General features: G+C 44.5%; 1 protein-coding gene across 1 annotated transcript in view; it reads left to right on the top strand.

Moving 5' to 3' along the window:
• The window catches only part of Cachd1 (cache domain containing 1), a 223,501-nt gene that overhangs the window by 168,397 nt on the left and 38,204 nt on the right, over positions 1-16,900 (top strand). The window contains exons 6-10 of the mRNA XM_032901775.1: positions 844-988; positions 1,695-1,911; positions 8,040-8,189; positions 11,890-12,123; positions 16,484-16,633. Coding sequence (XP_032757666.1) covers positions 844-988; positions 1,695-1,911; positions 8,040-8,189; positions 11,890-12,123; positions 16,484-16,633 — 896 coding nt within the window. The remainder of the gene's footprint in view (positions 1-843; positions 989-1,694; positions 1,912-8,039; positions 8,190-11,889; positions 12,124-16,483; positions 16,634-16,900) is intronic.

The following is a 16,900-nucleotide window of genomic DNA, read 5'->3' as shown; positions in this document are numbered from 1 at the left end:
TTTGTGACTCACTGGAAGCTCACATTTCACAGATAATTCTTGTTCTTTTGGAGGTGTCAACAAAGGAAGGGATCCTCTTGAGGCTGATTTGCTTTCTCAAACCACTCCTAATTCATTCCAGGTTTAAAATGAACAGAGAGCTCATTAAACTCCTCCTGTCCCACGCAGAGAGGGCAGCTGCTTTGATCAGAAGCATTTCTCCTCTGTGGCTTCTGCAGCTCCCCTCTGTCCTCACACTGGCAAACAAGCTAGCCCAAAGAGCGGCTGTTGCAGGTTTAGACAAATTTTGAGACGCTCCTCTCGGACCCTTTGGTATCTGGCCTATATGAGTTGCTGAGACACAGATAGGAAAGGGGGTGTCTTACCAGAGCTGTATGTATGGGAAGAGAAAAGCTAGCCCTCCATTCAGAACTGCCCAGCACAAGTCCAGGTCTTAGGCCTTCTCAGTGTTAGCAAAACCCCATCTGTTATGTTTGTGACGCAGAAGCCAACACTGGCAAAATGGGCCTCGTTCTCACTTTGGACCAAGTCTGTACAGCCCAAGGGGCCAGCAGTTCACCACCCCCACCCAAAGCAGGGGAATGGATGGGAGGCCTGGTCATGCAGAAGTGAGCTGTGGGAGTGTGAAGACGAAGCCAGGTGTGCTCTCATCTTTAAAGTCGGAAGTTCACACTCCTGTCCTTTCCAGTCTGAGCTCTCCCCAAACTGTACCATCCCCCAGAAGAGAACACACACACACACACACACACACACACACACACACACACACACACACACACACCCTAGTGCACCCACACGTCTGTGGTGTTCACAGCTGTGTTGAGACCTTTTTCCTTTCTCTAGGCCCATCTATGTCTCTACCGTCCGGCCGCAGTCCAAACACATAGTCGTGATCCTGGACCACGGGGCCTCAGTCACGGACACCCAGCTCCAGATTGCCAAGGACGCCGCTCAGGTCATCCTCAGTGCCATTGATGAACATGACAAGGTGACTGTTATCCCAGGGACTCTTGGGGGCATGAAAGCTGTCATGAGTATCTTCAACATTTACTTGTGTTTCATTTTGTCTAGTCAGGTGCCTCAGAGTGACATCTCAGTCAGACCACATAGAGCCAGAGGTTCCATACAACTATCACACAGCCTGAGGGTTTCAATTTTCCATCGCCGAAGACTTCCTCTTAGTAACCTCATTGCTTAAAGCCCAGAGACCATACCACACCCTTACCCTGGTCTTCAGTTTAAAAACCAAGAAGAGCAGCTTTTGCCCAGATTTCTTTTTCCTGCATGGATTTAGGGTTGAGCTTTTGTTGTTGTTTTGTTGTATGTTACATGCAAACATGTTACTACTGCCTCACGTTGGCTCGATGGCCAAAGTCTCAGCTCCTGTCCAATTTCTTTTCAAATTTGATAGGTCAATGGCTGCAGACATTTATTTTTAAGTTCAGAACCTGTTCTATAGGCCCTTCCCCTGAGCTCTCCTGTTACCTGAACATTCAAGCCTAGGCACCATGGCTGAGGCAGGACTTACTAGTTGAGCCCAGAAGTTTAGGGTCAACTTGCGTAACATGAGGAAAATTCACCCTCGAAATCAAAACAAAAAAAATTTGTTTGGGGTTTTTGTTTAAACAAACAAACAAACAAAAAACCCTTTAAGTAGTAGAGAAAAAAGTCACTGGGTGTTTTTGTGTCTCCAGATTTCTGTATTGACTGTGGCAGACACCGTCAGGACCTGTTCGTTGGACCAGTGCTATAAGACATACCTGTCTCCGGCCACCAGTGAGACAAAAAGGAAAATGTCCACATTTGTTAGCAGTGTCAAACCCTCCGACAGCCCCACCCAGCACGCGGTAGGGTTCCACAGGGCGTTCCAGTTGATTCGAAGCACCAGCAATAACACTCGGTTCCAAGCAAGTAAGTGCACTCATGAGAGACGGCCACAGTGTTGCAAACTAGGTTCGGAACTAGAGGGGAAATTTCACAATTGATTTCGGATAAAATTATCCTCTGCTATCTTCCCGGCCATCTAATGAGGTGTTCTCATCTTTTCCAATCTACCATGGTCAGTCTGTGGGACTTCCAGACTCCCAGAGCCTCCTCTTCCTGCCCCTTTATTAAGAACACACCCTCCCTTATTTCCCAAGGGACTAGCCACATCCTCTGTAATGTTAATTGGTGGCTTTGCCTCCTCTGGGCTTGGGGCAGTCCAGTGCTAGTGCTGTGCACCCAAGGGGGCCACGGGGATTCTTGCCTTGATCCCCTCCCTCTTCTAACCAGCTGTCATTTAAACAAGCACACCCTTCCCATGTACAAAGGCACTCTGATTTAATTTTCCTGTATTAGAGAGAAATCTGGGATGAGGATGCTTGCTAAAGGAAAGGGCGGTTGAAATAGGACTCTGCTTTGAAACTTCTCAAAGGGTTCTTTTATTTCCCCTTTTATCCTTGGAAATCTGTAGCCATTTTTCTTTATTTAAAAAAATTTAATTTATCCTGTTTAGATGTTTGAGTTTTGCTTTCTTTTCTTTCTTTCTCCTTCCTTTTTTCTTTCTTCCTTTCTTCCTTTCTTTCTTTTTTCTTTTTTCTTTCTTTTTTTCTTTTCTTTTCTTCTTTTTTTTTTTGGAGTAGGGTCTCACAGCCTGGCCTCCGGCTCTCCATCCCTTTGCCTCTGCCTCTGCAGTACTGTCTGTTTACTCTATCCTATTAAAATAAATTTAAATATATTTTCAAGCCATCCTGTGAATCTGTATCTAAAGACAGTCAGACAGTGGTGACAGTCGCCAAGCATCGTTCCTGGTGCTCTGGCGACTAAGCCGTGCCACCAGTATAACTTATCCTGAGAGAAGCCACATGGCTTTCTCTTTGCCATATTCCATTGTTATAAGTATGTTACAGCTTAGGCCCAAGCAGACAGGAAGTGAATGACTGTGGAGACGTTGGCTGCATCATCTTATACTCTTGCCTACCTGCTCGAGTGAGTATTGCCTACACACAAGCCAATGTTACAGACTTAATGTTCTGCTGCCCATGATTCAGTGAGACCAGGGGTCCGTGCTTACCTTATAAGTCTTCCAGTGAGATTGGTTACCTTACCAGTTAGTTTTTGTCAACTTGGCATAAACCAGACTTATCCAGGAAGAGGAAACCATGGGGAGTCACCACCATCAAATTGGCCTATTTATGTCACTGGGCATTCTCTTGATCAATAATGATATAGGAGGGCCCAGCCTTCTGTGGGTCCCTACCCTTGGGCAAATGGTCCTGGATTATTTTTTTTAGAAAAACAGATGAAAAAAGTCAACCAGCAAACCATATTCCTCCATGGCTTTGGTTCCTGCTTCCAAGTTCCTGTCCTGAGTCCCTAGTAAGGGTAAATAAACCCTTTACTTTCCAAAGTGACCACATTTCCCACAACAGAAAACCAACTAGGATAGTTAGTTTGTCATAGTCCCTTACCAGAAGTGTTCTCTCTCCCCCACTCGAGTTATCAACCCATCATGAAGAGTTCCTGTCCAGTTTTGATTGCTCTCTTGTTCACATAGAGGAGAGCCATGTTAGGCTAGCAGTGGTAAACTCAGATGCCTGCGGTACCCAGGCAGCTAGAGCATCCCTCCAAGGTGCTGGAACCATGGAGGTGCTTGCTTCCCCAGGGCAGGCAGCACTAGCATGGCCGTATCCTCTGATTCAAGAGAAGGCAGAGATCTGTATTTCTTCTGCGATGTCTGGATTTTCAAAGGTTAATGTCCTTTCTACTTTAAAACTTTTATTGAACCTCATCTCTCGAACCTGCCTATAGTGCCCACTGGCATAAAGCCTGGTCTCCTGAGAGGCATTTCTCCTTGCTTTTGTTTGTTTGTTTGTTTGTTTCGTATTTGGTTTCTTATGCTGGCAAACAAAACCATGACAGGAAGACTGGCCATCAAAAACCTGGGCAGGTTCTAAAAACGCAGGTTCCACAATGCTCAGAGCCTTTCCCCTTTTAGGCCGAATGAGACATTTCAGAAGGTTTTAGCTTGCACTCCCCCACTTCATGGTATCTTTGGGAGGTTGAGAAGAAGCCAACTTGGTTTGTGTAGGGAAAGGTTCCAGGAATGTCCACTGTCCACATCATAGTGACAGGCTTTGTGGTATCCCAAACAATATGGCCGAGTGGTTAAGTATTTGGAGCTTGGGTTTCAACTCTGAACCTTTTCTGACCTTGTAAACATGGCAAGATTGATTGGGATGTCCATAAGTGACCTTATTTGGAATGCAGGTATGACAAAAAGACTCAGGATTGTTTTATAACTGTTCCAGTGACATTCGCTGTCATTATCCTGACCCATCCCTTATGACACTTCTACCCCCCACTCATTCACAGCAGTGAGATCCCTATAGGATTACGGTAAAAATTACCTCTCGATGGAAGGGAAGCATCCGCCCATATCAAGTCCCAGTAAACAGTAGCCAGACTTTGCCACTTTATGTAGCTTTGCACTAATTTATCTTGTACTAATTAGAATCTAAAACATTTATACATGGTGGGGTTCTTACCCCACCACCACCCCTGTCCCTTGGTAGATCTGAAAGAAACACTATTAACCCTTTAAGTTATTTCCTTTGCATTTACTTGTGTATGATTGCTTGGAAGATCTCATAGCAGGAGGAAGATTATTGCGAGTGTGGATCTGATTGTGTGTCCAGGGCTCAAATGTGAGTTGCTTTTCCTCTAATATTGATTCCAAGACATGCTGATGATGTCCTTAAAGAGACAGTCTCCAAGTGGAGTCCTCACAGTATGTTTTCTGTCAATTTAGGTGCTCTGAACTGCTTTGCCCCAAATCTCTAAATCTAATCACCTCTAACTTTACCAATGTTATAAATTCCCACAAGTGGGTGACTCAGGAGAAGATCCCACTGAACAAAAAGCCAAGTCAGACCAAACTTAATAATAAGTGTTGAGTGACCCTCCACACTGATCAGTGCCCTCCCCTCAGCAAGCTACGGTGTAAAGGAGGCAGAAAGATTGTAAAGAAGAGAAGGCTGATGCCACCAAGGACACGGTGTCTTCCAGACACAACAGGGCTGACAGATGAACTCACAGAGACAGTGGCAGCATGCACAGGACCTGAACAGGCTCAAGCCAGAGTCCAAGCAATGAAAGAGGGGAGCAGACACCAATTCCCTAAACAAGACTCTATCTCCAGTGGAATCTACTTACAAAGGAAAAGAAGTTTTCTTTACTGGGTATATTAAACAAAAGGGCAGACCCCATGTCCAGCAGTATAGGCAACACAAAATTAAAACTCATTTTTTTAGATTTTTTGTCTCATGTTCCTCTGTTCGAGCATTTTTTTCTCTTACTAATCTATTATTTGTATATTATGGTTTCTGACTTTGTATTTTGGGGGATTGTTTTTGTGTGTATGTTTCTCGTGCTTTTTCCTTTTTAATGCTTGTTTGTGTGGTTTTTGTTTCCCTGTTTGTTTTCTAAAGAGAGAGAAAAAGGGCATGTTGGGTAGCCAGAGAGGGATTGGGGGAAGAGAAATCAAATCAAAATAAATCGTGTGAAAAAATGTATCTGCTGAATGCCAACGGAAAACCAACTTCAATTTGGTTCTGTTGGGGACTCTGTAATAATGTAATAGGGTCTGGGCAGACCTAGGAAGGTTGTGCAAAGATGTGTCCTATTATGGGATGCAAACAAAATGTGCCCAGGTGCTGAAGGGAAACATACGCCAGCTCACACCCCTAACCAAGAAGCTATCTCCAACTGACGTCAACTTACAGAGGAAACACTCATTTTCTCTGCTGGATCTATTAAACACACCCAACGGGCTTAGGCCTGCTAGCTTTTCAGTCACAGCCCCCCCCCGCTCTAAAATCAGCTCCTGTGACAGTCACAGAGGCAATAGGCAAAGTGAAAATCGAAAGGTTCTATTTGGAGGGCAGTCTAGGTACATCCCAGAACCTTTCACCAATGGGACCTTGGCCAAGAAGAAAGAAGAGCTGGTTTGTGTGAGGCTGTCTGACCATGTGATGACAGCTGTATCCAGCTGAAAAGTGGAACCATTTTGATCTCTGCATTGTTTGACACTTACTTCCAGTATGGAGCTTAAATAAGATACTTCAGACTCCAATAAAGCAAGACACAGGGATATAGTCACAAACCGAAGAGATGTTGACATCTAGGACTAATGTGGGTGTTTTGCTAAAACTTAAGGATTTTATTTTTTCATCAGCCCCTGCTTCCTATCCTCCAATGACTGGATAAAGACATTTACACCATAGTAATCCGTGTCCAAGCATCTTGATTGACTTGCTAGTAGTAAACAGTGGGTGTGATCATTATTGGTCAGATTTCATTAAATTTAGGTTAGTCGCCTGCAGCACTGACACTATATAAGTTAGTAATCTCTGCATAGCAATGAACATTTCAAAACCTAAAATGGAAGTTTACAAACCATGAGAGTTAGCAGATCACCCTTAGGATAATTTTAATAGTTTTATTTGTTAAGTATCACTTTATAACAAATAGCCCTTACAGTGGCCTTGACATTCCATCACCTTAGCTGCATAGAGGCTGCCTGCCATGGTTACTCTAAAGTAGCCCCAGTGAAATGACAGCACCAGGACCTATAAAAAATAAGTGTACATCGAAGTATTTCTCTACACAATGATAAGGTTCCCTACAGGGTGTCCAAAAACTATTGACTCAAAGACTTTTGTATAAAAAAAAAAAAAATGCAGAAACCCAGCTCTTCTCCATTCCTCCCTTTCTTATTTGTAGTGGTAGGCATTTCATCGTCCCCTCTCTCCTCCCTCATCCCTACCCCTACCCCCAACACACACACACACACACACACACACACACACACACACACACACACACACACACACACGCACACACCCCACCCTGTGTCTATGTCTCTGTTATGAGTACATGCTGGAGCTTGAGGTCAGGATATCTTCCTCAGTCACTCTTCTTTATGTTTTGTGATAGAGTCTCCTACTGAGCTCAGAGCTTGTCCTCTGGACCAGGCTGGCTAACCAGTAAAGCTCCCAAGGTCACCTGCATTTGCCAGCTGGGACTCAGTTCTATACTAGCACATGGAGGTTTTAAGTGTTACCTTTGAAATCCATTTTACCCATTGAACCATCTCACTGGGACTCTCGAGCCAGTCCACTTTGGGGGAGGTCTTCTCAGTGAGTTACAGTTGGTTCTGACTTACCAACTTACCCATTGGCCTGATTTGGATTCCCATCACAAGTTGTCTTCAGGCCAATAAAAGGAATGCACACATAGGTGTGTATTGAGACATCTTCTTGTTTACTTTCCTCACTGTGGCATCAGCCTTTGTTTACCTACCTGTTAATTCAGGTGATCAGCCATTCCTCCTAGCAGCCTGGTGAAGCTGGTACTGGTGTCTGTCCCATGTTCTAAACATTTTTCCGTATGTACATATGAAGAGGTTATGACCTTTGCCTACACGGCCCCAACACTAAGCATACAGAAGCAGTTTGGAGCACTGTACGGTGTTTTCTACATCCATAATTTTGCTCTGCTACACTGACAAGCTTTCAAAATCAAAATGTATTTGGCAGTAGTCGGGGGTCTGGCAAGTCACTTTGCATGTCTGCAGAGACCTAAAAGACCTTAAAGCCAAATCCCTCCAAAGTGTGGGTCCTCTTAATAACCTTGTATGACTGAGGAGAGGATAAACCGAATCCTCATCTCAGAAGCTGGGGAGATTTCCTTTTAGGCTGGCTTAAATGAACACAGCGTGGGCGCCTGGAGGAAATCACCGTCTTTCATCTGGTAAATGTGTCAGGAGCGTGTTTGCACTGGAGAAGTGAAGCCTTGCTGTCCAGAAAGTGAGGGACGGAAGGGAAGAGGAATTAGCAAGATGAAAGCCAGGAAATCCATCACATGGGAAAGGCACAGGACACAGGGCCAGGCAGGTCCTCTGGGTGGGGACATTTGGAAAAAAACAGAACAGAGAACTACACAACTACTTCCAACCAGAATCTGGATGTAACCTCGGTTTGTGTGTTTTTGTTTAGACACAGACATGGTCATCATTTACCTGTCAGCGGGTATCACATCAAAGGACTCCTCGGAAGAGGATAAAAAGGCAACTCTCCGCGTCATCAACGAAGAAAATGGCTTCCTGAACAACTCTGTAATGATTCTTACCTACGCCCTCATGAATGGTAGGCACGGTTTCAAGATTCTCCTGTCAGGAGAACGTTCCCTCCTGACAGGAGCTGCTTAAGAAGAGAGGACTTGCCTCTTGGTTTTCATGCAGTCTTAGGGCGAGCACCAGCAGCTTTCTTCTCCCCAGAGCTGAGGTGCATGGCAGGTCAGGACATCTCTCTCCACCTTGACTTCTGTGCGCTGGCAGAATTCTGGATCTCTCCTTTTCTCAATTCTCCTCCATATTCTGTCATCAGAGGTTTTGATACTGCAGGGAGGTTGATAACCACCCCGGAAGCCATGCGTTGCAGGGAGCCATAGCGCTGGCAGGCCTGTTGAGAGGGTTAGCCTTTGTGTACAGCGACCCCTGGAAGCATGCTAGTTTTACTGTTGAATGTTGGTAGGCAAATTTAGAAACTCCACTTTACCTTTCTGAGACTCACCTGACCTTTAGTGCGTGGACGACACTGCTCTCTGCCTCTGTGTGGTATGGCGTATATGTGGCCTTTTCTTCAGTGCGTCTTTTCCCTCAGGGTCACAGCCTCAGTGCTTGGGTGTGGTCTTCCCTCATGGCTGAGAGACAAAGTTTGCTGCATCCTGTAGCCTAGTCCACTTATGAGCTCTGTGCATCCCACACCCCACTGGTTCAGGGACAATGATGATCAGTTCGCTATGTTAAGGATTAATATAGGGAATGTCCCCAAAATGCAAATTCTAGCTGTTTTCCTGATTCTCATTCAGACCCTCTTAGGAAGGACCCACGAATCTGTTATTCTGGAGTGATTCTGGGCCTACTGCCTTATGAACCACCCTGAGGGAGTGCAGGCCACCATCCATCCGCCACAGGCATTGAGCATTCACCATCAGTGGGCAGATGCTTCTCTTTAGGCTTCAAGTTTTCTCCCCAGGCAACATCTCATTGTGTAGCCAAGGCTCGCAAACCTCTCTCACTGGGGAGAGGGGCAACTGAGTGAAATGCAGGAGTCAAGAGACACAGGAAGCCATTGCGTCTTGTGTGTGGCAGGCACTGAGCAAAAATTCCTGGTATCACCTGTCTGGGCAGCAATTCGCCCATCAGAGTCTTGGATACATTTGCTGTACTCCTGGCCATTCCACTTTTTAAGACGTCTGGTAACCTCCATTCACCCCTCCTTATCGCTTAGCTTCTCAGTTTCACTTCCCAGACACATCCTGACACAGCTAATTCATTTCTGTCTGCCGTTCACTGGAGCAGACGCTCGCCCTCACTAGGCCCTCCATGAGCTCAGATAGTGAAGCAGGGCCGCCTTGAGATGTTGAAAGACCTCTCTCTCTCTCTCTCTCTCTCTCTCTCTCTGTGTGTGTGTGTGTGTGTGTGTGTGTGTGTGTGTGTGTGTGTGTGTGTGACCATTTTCCTCACACTGGTCTCCCCAAGGCTTTTGATTTCAGATAGGTGAGAGTTTGAAAGAGCTAGATTTTTTCTGAGGGGTTTAGATGAGGTAGGAGTTAGTCAGAGTGACTGGAAAAATATAAAAAAGAAAGTTCACAACTCTGAGGAAATTAAGTCACCAAGCTTTCAGTGAAAACTTTGAAGACAACTTAGAAGTTATGGTGTAGAAGCTCTGGGCATGGTGGCACATGCCTTTCATCCCAGCCCTCAGGAGGCAGAGGCAGGTGAATTTTTGTGAGTTCAAGGCCAGCCTGGTCTACAAAGTGAGTCCTTGAGTCCGGGATAGCCAGGGCTTATTGCACAGAGAAACTCTGTTTCGAAAAACAAAAAACCAAAAACGAATCTCTGGAAGGTTGTTGGCTTTTCATGGTTGTTGGCTCTTGATAGAATAGCTAGGCAGCTTACCTAGGGTCGATGTTGATAGGCAAGCCAGCAGTTTGGAAAGGACGCTGGAACATTCTGATGTCTCTGTATCTGTCTCTCACCATCCCTCAATTCGCTTCATAAAACTTGACTTTTGGCATTTTTTAATTTTTGAGCCCACAGCAGAGAGGATTCTGAGAAATGTGGTTTCTAGTTTGCCTATCATTGTGGATTTACAATTCAGTGTATTTACTAGTCTGTCATGGAGCATCCAAACAATGCCAGTGTCCTAAGCTAACACTCCCTCCCACACTGCTCTACTAGGCCCAGCAAACATTGTCGCTGGTTAACATTTTGAGAGCCAAGCAATGTTGAGAAAAGGAAAGACATCTGTTGCCTGAATCCTTTCATCATTTTACTTCTGTGAGTGTCTCTTGAGATGAGGTCAAAACTCAGTCATGTCTTTTACTCTTAAAAAAGAGCCCTCACCCATATCAGCTCTTGCCGAGCAAGGATTGTCTAATTCTCAAGCGATTTATCACAAGAATTTTATTTTTTTCCATTAGCATTAAAGAAGTGGCGTGAAATTTAAATTTATCTGGATATAATGTCTTAAACCAGAAGTGGGTCATAGTGGGATACGTCTCTAATCCCAGCACTCAGGAGGCAGAGGCAGAGACCTCTCTAAGTTCGAAGCCAGCATTGTCTGCATAGCAAACTTTAGGCTAGCCAGAGTTACACAGTAAAGTCTCTGTCTCATAAAAAAGGTAATAATGATAAAGGATACATTAAATTTAGGAAAATAGAAATGAACTCTTGATGTTAGAAAGTGTCTCGCTTCACAGGGGAAAGGCTAATAGTGTATGTGGCTGGTGATCTTTGAAATCTTCTGGTTCTTTACAAGACTGAAGCTCATAGCTTCCTTGCTGTTGAAGTCTTCAAGACTGAGACAATATCTTTTGGAAGTGCAATGGTAGTCTCACTAACAACTGAAAGCACTTGAACTTGTTTACAATGGTATGCCCATGTGAGATCACTTACTAACCTTTTGACTATAGGCCAACAATAGCAAACTAAAAAGAAAAAAAAAGAGGGGATTATTACATTTATTTTTGTGCTATGGAGTACAGATGTTATAGAACAATACATCCCACTATGCCTAAATCTTTGTACAAAGTTTTCAATACCCGGTAAATATAAAAAAAATACGCATTAAATAAATCAAATTTCATATTATCCTAACAATATCAAGCATAAAGACATTTGTAATTAAAATGAGCTTGAAGACGAGGGCTTAGAAGCCTTGCTAAATGCAGACCATAACTCTTTCATTGGTTTCCTGGGTTTCTTGGCAAGTGGCTTTACAGGCGAAGACGTAAGGAACGGAATGGTAGAGTTCTTTAAAACTCCAGAGTTCATCCACTTCTCTAAATTAAATGCAGACCTGTGAACTATTACTTTTGCTTTCAGATATTAAGTGCAGCAAAGAATTTAAATCTTACAATTAAATGTTTAGGAAGAGCACATCCTTCGCTTCCCATGTGTTTTTCATCACAGCCTTTTGAAGAATCCCTTTGTGCTTTTGACTGTTTGGAGCAATTCCGGCTTTTGGCTTACAGTGGGAACTGGTATCATCCTGGGTCTGTATTATCCCTATAGACAATCCTAGGATGCTGGACGTCTTCATCTATTTGTTTTGGGGTGTTTTGTTTTGTTTTTGTTTGTTTGTTTAAGACTGGATCTCACTGTATACCTCTGGATGAACTCGGCAAGTAGACCAGACTGCCCTCCCCCACCCCTGAGTGCTGAGATTAAAGGCATGCACCACCACACTCAGTGCAAGACCTTGTTTGCATCCATAATGGACCTAAGTGACAAACTGCTACCTGGAGATAACCAAGCTTTTCCCTCGTTTCTGATTGTAGATGGGGTGACTGGTTTGAAGGAACTGGCGTTCCTCAGGGATCTGGCTGAACAGAACTCTGGGAAGTATGGAATCCCAGACCGGACGGCCTTGCCTGTGATTAAGGGCAGCATGATGGTGCTGAACCAGCTGAGCAACCTGGAGACCACGGTCGGCAGGTTCTACACCAACCTTCCCAACCGGATGATTGACGAGGCCGTCTTCAGCCTCCCCTTCTCTGATGAGATGGGAGATGGTAAGTCTAGAGAAAATGTCCTACTGTGCGGAAGAGGAAGGGAATGAGCAAACAAAGAAGGTGCCCCTCCTTGCTCAGTCCCTCAGATACGTCTGCCACCTAACCTGCTGTGCTCTAAAGCATAGACCCAGTGCTCTTCCCGCCTTGCTCCAGCCTCAAAACATGTAATGATACAGCTTGTGAGGCAGCTTTGTGAGGAACTGTCCACAGTCAAGTGGCTTCAGCTGGTGGCTTTGCATCACATTGCACCGGGAAACACAGATTGGCCCTGGCTGTGTTCTTGGATCCCACACTTCTTAAGTCCTTGTCTCATTCATTTTCCATTCGGTCATCTGCCGAAAGGAATAAAAAGAATCTGTGAATGTTTTAGGATTAATTCATACACCTACATGGATATTAATGACTATTGACATATTAAGATGTCTACCTGCATATATACATACATGCATATGTACCGCCGGTGGTTAGCATGCCACCCAACTATAATCAGGGCTTGCTTGCCTTGGGTGTTATCATCACCATCATCCTGATGCCACAAGTACCCAGAACAGAATGCCGAGCAAAGGCTTTAACTGTCACATGATTCAGTCACCTGACCTAGGAAATGGGAACCCTTTCTCTCAATGTAATACTGAAGCATGTGGGTCCTGGAACTAGAGTGATGAACTCTTGTGACTCAATATGTGGGAGCTGGGAATCGAACCTGGTCCTCTGCAAGAGCAAGTACTCTTAACCACTGAGCCATCTCTCCTCCTCCTCCTTCTACTCCTTTTCCTTCTTCTTTTCCTTCTATTCCTTCTCCTCCCCCTTCTTGAGACAAGGTTTCTCTGAATTCCCCTGGCTGTCCTGGAAGTCACTCAGAAATCTACCTGCCTCTGCCTCCCCAGTGTTAAGATTAAAGGTATTTGCCACCCCACCCAATTTAATCTTCACTTTCTTACTTAGCCTTCCTCCCACATTCTTGATGAAGAAGGTTTTGTTAAAAGAGGCAGCTAATTACTAACAAGACAAGTGGCATCCCAAACTACTGAGGTCCTATTTTCCTGTTAACCCGGAACCCTCACAGATATAGTTGTTGGCATTCCAAGAAAATTCACTTAAAAGGCAGCAAGGGTACAGCAATATTTTCTAGAAGCTTGTTTTTGATTTGTGTGTGTGTGTGTGTGTGTGTGTGTGTGTGTGTGTGTGTTGTGCATACATGTCTGTGTATGCATGTGTGTAGGGTGTACTCACTTGCATGTACCATGCATGCATGGAAAACAGAAGTGTATATTAGGTACCTTCTTCCTCAGTCGCTCTCCACCATTTTTTTTCTCAGTCTCTTACTGAACTTAGACTTGACCAATGATGTCTAGACTGACTGACCAGCAGGCTCCAGACTCTGCCATGCCAGCATGTGACATGACACTCAACTTCCTTACATGGGTGCTGAGGACCCACATTTAAAGTCCTCATGCTCATGGGTCCATCACATTGCTGCCTGAGCCTTCTCCCTGGCCCGACACATTCTTTTTATAAAAAGAGGCAAAACAGCTGCTGTTTTTTATCTTTTCCTTTCCAGTGCATCCACAGATGTGTGTAGTTGAGGGACTCCTGCCTTCTTCAGTCTAGTCTTGGTAGTCTACTACCAAGTCTAGTCTCTTGGTAGTAACAGTGCTGTGACTTAAATGGACATGTCTTTTTAAAAGTCTATTAGTGCCAGCCAAGTGCTGTACCGCACAGTGAGGGGGAAGGTACCCAACCCTGTCATTAAGATTTTGCTGATAAGAGACTGATCAAGAAGTCTACTAATACCGCGTGGAGGGAATAAAGGCAGATGTAGAAATGCCGTGCTTTAGGAACCCAGCAATGTAAGAGGTAGAGTGGGGCCCTTCCCAAAATTTACACCTCAAATGAGAAAGCTGAGTCGCCTGCTTGGTGATGTTTTCTAACTTTTAGTCCATAGGTCTTATGTCATGAGTCCTGTACAGTGGGTTTCGGTCATTGGTTGACACATCTGTTCAATTTCCGTCCCAGGATGTCACTTTACCACGCTTTCTGTACCTACAACTTATTAGGTGACACATCCTCTGGCTCCATGACTTAAGAATTGAATGCAGAGAAATCAATGTAGATGCTAACTCAAAAGCCACTGGAAATTAAATATCATTTGATGAATCACTGTGTGGGGTGCAGTATGTGTACATATTTGCTGAACATGTATGTCTTTAAAACAAAACTTACCTATGTTTGAGGTTCAAGGAGAGAGGGTAGTGTTTGGAGTGAGTGTGAATAAAGGTCAACATTCTTTATTTTTCACATTAGGGTCAAGTTCCTTTTGTCCAGAGCCTGGGGAAATGACCCAGAAAGGACCTTTTCTGAGTCCAGATCCCCTAGAGTCCATGTAAAACGCCAGGAATGTGGAGTCCCATCTATAACCCTGGTCCTGACATCAGCAGAGATAGCCAGACCACAGGGGCTCCCTGACCAGCTAGTCTAGCCAAATCAATGGGTTCCAGATTCAGTGAGAGACCCTGCCTCTATTACGCAACTGAGGAAGACACCTGGCCTTGACCTTTGGTGTCTGAGTCAGTGTCTGTGCACACACATGTACAAACACAAACATGTACATACAGACACATGCACACGCAAATCAGCGAATTGATCATTAGTTAATATAATACAAAGTCTCCTGTCCAAGCTGATAATGAAAAAAATAAGTCTGAGACCCATTTTTCAGTTCCTTTTGTCATAGCCAGAAGAGGATGGACTGCTTGCATCTCGGTCACGGAGCACCGCTGATGGACTTTAAAGGTCTATGAAAATGATTTTAATCTTAGACAAAAGCCCAGGGAGATATGGCCTACATTGGGACCTTTGTCTCTATACTGGCTCTCACAACACTGCGAATGCCATACACAGCCATTCATCCAAGGAGTCCTAAACACAAGCCTCCTGCAGGATGCGCGGTTAACACCATCTTACTTGTCTGCTGTTTTCCAGCCGACAGTAAGGAAACACTTTAAATGAGGACTGAATAGAGGGCACTTTGAAGGTTAGAGGAGACCTCCTACCCACAATGGAATGAATTTTCACAAACTTTTTCTGGGGATGTATCTCCTTCTGCTAAGGGATGCATTTGGTTGGTCTCTGCAACCAGACCAATTCAACATTCCTAGAGTATTGTCTGCGTTTGCAATTCTCTGTTTGGAAGTTCAGTCTTTGTAGACATATCTGAGAGTGTCCAAATCCTTCCCCAAGGCATTCTACAAGGGGTTGGGGTAGGCCCCTAAGTACACACATGCCACAAGGTACAGGAAACTACAAGACAGAGGAAGGCATGTTGTTTTTATGTTTCGAGATTTACTTAGAGCCCTCAGTTTGCAGTATGGTTAGAGATAGGAGAAATTGCCTTGTCTCGGCTTCGGAAAAGCACGTCTGTATCCAAGAAGGAGGCAGGATGTCCCCCGCCTTACAGTGAAGGCAGGAGAATCTGGTGGCCATCTGGCTTCTTAGAGCCATAGAGTCCCCAGTCCATACCTTTCTCCCTGTGCAGTTTCCTCTCATCTGCCTTTCCCTTTTCAGTTATTCTGTTGTCTCCTGTGGCATGCGAGAGAAATATAATCTGTATATTTTGAAAAACTGCTTTCAAAAAGAGGAATACGAAACAATAGGTCCCTGAGACAGTGCCCGACAAAAACCTACATTATTCACTGTCTGGCCCTTCCCACACCAGTGTGGGAACTGCCCTCCAAAATTCCTATGGAAATTTGATTTTCCTCCAGCTACTCAGAGTTCTGTGTGATCAGTATTTGTACCTTTCTAACATTACCTTCTCTGTCTTGGGGGTTTTTGAAAGATATGTTGATAAATTGCAATGGCCGTGATCTTTTATGAACCATTCTTTTAGTCCAGGTTCCTCTAGAAATCAGTGAAGCAGCTCCTTTGCTCTGGGTCCTGGGAGCACCAGCAAAGGGACAGTGTCACCTGTGTGACCCAGTACAGCTGGAATGCAGCTCAGATTGTCTCCAGACTCCTTATCCACAGCTGTATCCATGTGCAGCTGAATCTCGCCACTTTACCAGATGTATTAGGCACTGCAATATTTTCTATTGATTCTAAGTAGCAGGGCCTACTTAGGAACATGGGGAGGGGGAATCAACCATGTTTAAATTAACTGCAATATTTGAACTGCCAAAGGACCTTCCTTTGCCTAACTTTCTGTGTAGTCTACAAGGGCAGTGTAGGGCCTGGACCACAGAAAACTCTTTGCAGTAGAACCTGGGACCACTGTTAGTAACCCTCATGATTCATAAGAGCCCAGCTCCCACCTTTGTCCAGAGTTCCTATGCTGTTCCTTGACTCTGTTTTTAACCCACAGGTCTGATCATGACTGTGAGTAAGCCCTGTTACTTTGGAAACCTCCTCCTGGGGATCGTAGGTGTGGACGTGAATCTGGCTTACATTCTCGAAGATGTGACGTATTACCAAGACTCTTTAGCTTCCTATACTTTTCTCATAGATGACAAAGGTAATTTACAAGGGGTTAATCAGAAGAAATAGTACTTTTATTTGCAACTTAAAGAAAACAGTCTGTGGATATTCTTATATTAATAAATGAAGTGGGGAAAAAGAGAGTTCTCAAAGAACTTACGTCACCAGGAACACTCTGGCAGTGGAAACGTATCACAGAGATGACCGAGTGAATTCACCAACCATGAGGTTCTGCTATGATGAGTTGTGAGATGGTTGGTTTTTAGAACATCAAGAAGTTAGTTAGACTTGGTGATGAATGACC

Source organism: Rattus rattus, chromosome 1, assembly GCF_011064425.1.
Source record: "Rattus rattus isolate New Zealand chromosome 1, Rrattus_CSIRO_v1, whole genome shotgun sequence".
NCBI classification, from domain to species: domain Eukaryota; kingdom Metazoa; phylum Chordata; class Mammalia; order Rodentia; family Muridae; genus Rattus; species Rattus rattus.
The sequence above is the reverse complement of the archived record's forward strand: the minus strand, read 5'-3'. Positions and strand labels throughout refer to the sequence as shown.